Source organism: Octodon degus, unplaced genomic scaffold, assembly GCF_000260255.1.
Source record: "Octodon degus isolate 3935 unplaced genomic scaffold, OctDeg1.0 scaffold00185, whole genome shotgun sequence".
NCBI classification, from domain to species: Eukaryota; Metazoa; Chordata; class Mammalia; order Rodentia; family Octodontidae; genus Octodon; species Octodon degus.
In genome coordinates, this window is record NW_004524761.1 from 4,456,074 (window position 1) to 4,460,372 (window position 4,299).

The 4,299-nt window shown below is 38.9% G+C and overlaps 2 protein-coding genes across 2 annotated transcripts in view; both read right to left on the bottom strand.

Annotated features, from left to right (window-relative positions):
* The window catches only part of LOC101570358 (protocadherin beta-15), a 2,499-nt gene extending 881 nt beyond the window's left edge, over nucleotides 1-1,618 (bottom strand). The window contains 1 exon segment of the mRNA XM_004643892.3: nucleotides 5-1,618. Within this exon segment, the coding sequence (XP_004643949.3) occupies nucleotides 5-1,509 (1,505 nt within the window). The 5' untranslated portion in view covers nucleotides 1,510-1,618.
* A 2,436-nt stretch (nucleotides 1,619-4,054) lies between these two features.
* The window catches only part of LOC101570762 (protocadherin beta-14), an 11,740-nt gene continuing 11,495 nt past the window's right edge, over nucleotides 4,055-4,299 (bottom strand). Inside the window, exon 3 of the mRNA XM_023704044.1 lies at nucleotides 4,055-4,289. Coding sequence (XP_023559812.1) covers nucleotides 4,092-4,289 — 198 coding nt within the window. The 3' untranslated portion in view covers nucleotides 4,055-4,091. The remainder of the gene's footprint in view (nucleotides 4,290-4,299) is intronic.

Here is a 4,299-nt window from a genome sequence, read left to right on the forward strand (position 1 = left end):
GAGCGAGGCGGGGTCCGGCTGCGGCTGCGGCTGCGGGTGTTGGGGCGGCAGCAGCGAGTAGGTGACCTGGGCATTGGAGCCTGAGTCTCTGTCTGTGGCGCTGATGGTGCCTATGAGCAGGGCGGGGCTGTTGTTTTCTGGGACGAAGAGGGTGTAGGAGGATTGGGTGAAGGTGGGGGCGTTGTCGTTGACATCAGAGACCTGCACGGTTAAGTTGTAGTGGGTTTTGAGCCTGGGTGTCCCCAAGTCGGTTACAGTGATAGTGATATTGAATTGGGCTCTGCTCTCTCTGTCCAGAGCTCCTTCTGTCACAAGCCTGTAGAAATTCTCAACGACAGGTTTCAGCGTGAAGGGAATGTCATCCTGGATGGAACACACCATTTTTCCATTTTCCCCTGAGTCTCGGTCCCGTGTCTTAAACAGAGCCACTTCTGTCTCAGGGGAATTTTCAGGAATAGGACTGGTAAGTGATGAAATAGTTAATTCTGGGGAATTATCGTTGACATCCAACACTTTAATAGAAACAGAGCATTTTCCAGAAAGTCCCCCGCCATCAGTTGCCTCTATATCTAGTTCATATGAGGAAATAGTCTCAAAATCTAGTAACTTAATTAGTCGAACTTCTCCTGATAGGCTACTGAGTTCAAAAGTTTTTCCCATCTCCTGAGAACTATAGGAGTAAGTTATCTCTCCATTTGTCCCAATATCTAAATCCCTAGCAGAGACTGTGACAATAAGAGTCCCTAAAGGTGTGTTCTCGGGTACTTGCACCTTGTAGAGCACCTGGGAAAATGCAGGGGCATTGTCATTGATGTCTAGGACCAATACACGGATTTTAGTGGTGCCAGATCTCGGAGGAGAGCCGCCATCCAGCGCCGTCAGGGTTAATCTGAACTGGTCTTGCTCCTCGCGATCCAGCTCTTTGTCCAGCACCAGTTCTGGGTACTTCCTGCCGTCTTCCTGCTTGCGGATCAAAACATGGAAATGAGAATTGGGACCAATATTGTAGTTTTGAATATTGTTGATGCCCACGTCCAAATCCTGAGCTTTTTTCAGCAGAAAAGCAGTCCCAGGTGGGCTATTCTCTGGGATTTTCAGAGTCATTTCTCTTTCAGGAAACTCGGGAGAATGATCGTTTATATCTTCCACAAGTAGCTCAGCTCGGAATACTTCCAATGGGTTTTTCAATAGCACTTGGAAATGCATTACACAGGGATCTGCCGAAATACACAGCTCCTCCCGGTCCAGTTTCTCATTTAATAACAATTTACCAGTCTGCTGATCTAGATACAAGCATGGTTCATTATCATCAGAGACCACCCGAGCTCCCCTCTCAGCTAACTCTTCTACTCCCAGCCCTAGGTCCTTGGTCAGATCAGCCACAAAAAAGCCTCTCTCTGTTTCCTCCAGCACAAAATAGCGACGGGGCTCCCAGCCTGCTAGAGCCATTCCCAATAAGAGAAAGAGAATCAGGACTTGCCTTTCTTTGAGCTCCCCTCTGTCCTCCATCTTTAGTTTTGCAAATACCTATTCAGGAACAGGCGTCAGGTAGTACATCAGGGAATAACGAGAAAGAGACGAATTTATATCTGCCAGTTGATATCCTGCCCACACAGGAGCTAAGTAGAAATACCCGAACACATTAGTGGTCAGAACTCTGCTTACTGGCTTTTCCGCTGGGTATCTGGAGATTCTAGCTTTTACGCCTTTCAAAGCCTTAGCCTACAGCGCCACCATGTGTTGATTTACTATTTCTACAGAAGTGATTAGAAGTTTGGAAATTGTTTGGAAGGAGGGAGATAATCACTAACTCATGAAATCATAATTGTTCATTTTAGAGTGTTATTTATTTATATGTGCCAGATTCTGAAACACATCATCAAATAACCTAGACATGGTTCCTACCTTTTACAGCCCTTTTAATATAGTTAGAGGATAGCTGATGGAAATGAGGGGGAAAAAGAAGCAATAATAGGGATCAATATTCTTGTAAAGTTAGTAATGTACATCTATGTGACTTCTTAGAATTATGTCAGGAAAGAGATTAATCTTTCTAGATATAAATGCTAGGTAGCCTATGTACAGTAAGTGTTGCATTACATAAAGAAAAGTTACAAGTTCATTTCAATTAATGATATACTGTCCATGTAAGGTCATAGGGATACAACTTTATGAAAATATCCAAATATGAAAGAGTGCCACTTAAAACTTTTTTCTCCCCTCCCTTACTATCTGACATAGCACACGTGTATATATTTAATTATTTATTTTCTACATCACTCATGAGTACTAGACCTTTGCTTTATCACTGCTACATTTCAAATGACTAAACCAATCCCTGGTACATAGTAGATACTCACAAATATTTGTCAAATGGATCAATGGATAAATCACCTTTGATTTAAAAATTCTGACAGGATCATCTCCAGCTGCAGTTGTAATTCTTTGTAGAAACAAGTTGTTATGCTACCAAGTTCCTAAGTCTGTGAGCTTTTGAGTACTGATTTTTTAAAAAAATAATTTTATTGAGAAACAAATAGCAATGAGACAGTTTCACAACCGATTACTAGCACATTTTCAATAATTTATACATTACATATTGTTGTCTTAGTGGTTATTCATTGTACAAGATGCAGACATGATATCTGTCTCAAACACTATTAGAACAAACCTCTCTATTCATTGAATTAAGAGAATGGAATAGTAATTTGAAGTAACTCAAAATGACCTAAAATGTTTCCGTTAAGTGGCAAAATATTGTGGCCTCTCCTTACCAAAGAAATACATTATAAAAAGAAATAATACAAGAAAGTAATAATTATTCTATTAATAAGGAAAACTAGAAAGATTTTCCATTGTCAGTGTTATTTTGCACCAACTCTATTGGACACTAAAGATGTCTCGTATTTCTAACATAGCAGAATTTTCTAAGTATGTTAAATACTTTAAAACTGTACCATAGGGGAGATCTCACAGTTATTGTCAAAATTGTCTACTGCAGCAAAACCTTGTAGTTATCCCTTCTACACTATAGTCAGCAGCCCTTTGATAGTAAGTGTTACATTAATATGAAGAGCACAACAAACGTCTCAAATCAATAGTAAGTTTTAACCGATTCATGGAAGAATAGCTAAGCATAATTTTTAGAAGGAAAGAAATCCTCACCTAACTATCCTAATTAGAAGACACTTATTAAAAGAGCTTTATGTTTATTCTCAAAAACCTAAGAGAGAAAGCAGATATGGAGGGACTGAAACATGTATAGTAAGAAAATCTAAATAAGGGTATATATTTAGTATCTTCGTTATCTCAGTAGATTTTTTTGTACTTCTCTCCATGCATTTAGCTAGAAGAGAAGAGAGAAGAGAGAAGAGGAAAAAGAAAAAAAGAAATTTCTACTTCTTTGTCCTGCTCCCTGAAATCATAGGGAGAGAAGAGACATAAAATAAGTACACTTTTAACAGTAAAACCCAGCTGGAAAAAGAAGTTTTCAGAAAAAGGTGTGCTGGGCTACATATCACAAAATGGTTTTTATTTGCAAGGTAAAATCAAATCTTACAATATTTACATGGGCTACCTACACTGAAGGTTGTTTAAAAGACTGAAAAAGACTTTAGCTTTGGGAGAAAATAGCGGTCTTTCACATTTAGTACTGCAAAACAAAACTATATATATTGGCAAATATTTCTCCATTTAAATATTCTAATAATAGCAAACAGAAGACATTATAATTCATTACATTTATATCATGCTTGTCTTCCAATTATCATAACTTTTAAAAAATCTTATAAGGAAGAAACAGACAATGGGACTGGGGTCATCGATATATTGAACAGATATTTGTGACTTTTCAGTTAATTAAAGGTTCACTGTCTTCATAAGGGGTTGAAAAAGAGACAGATCAGAGAGGTACATCTAAAGAAATTTTCTAATAGGTTTAATGAGGAAAATACATGCAAAACACTGAAAGTTTCCTTATGATCCGAAAGAAGAAGAGAGAACCCTAACTAGAACGCTAAAATGTTTTCAAATAGCTAACTCTTATCTGGGATCATCTAAAAAAAAAAACAAAACAAATCAAACAACAATTATTAATTGTATCCCAAACCATTAACAAATATAGAATTTTCTTCAAAGTCATTTTCAGTCTTCTGGTTGTTTCGGGTAACAGCCTTTAGAAACTTGAAATCGCTGGTCTCTGTGCTTCCCCTCAGACACACCTCATACTGGTAGGAGTGCGACAGCGTCCCCGTGCCGCTGACGTCCACCAGGTGGGCAGGGAAGGGGCCCTCGGGCGCC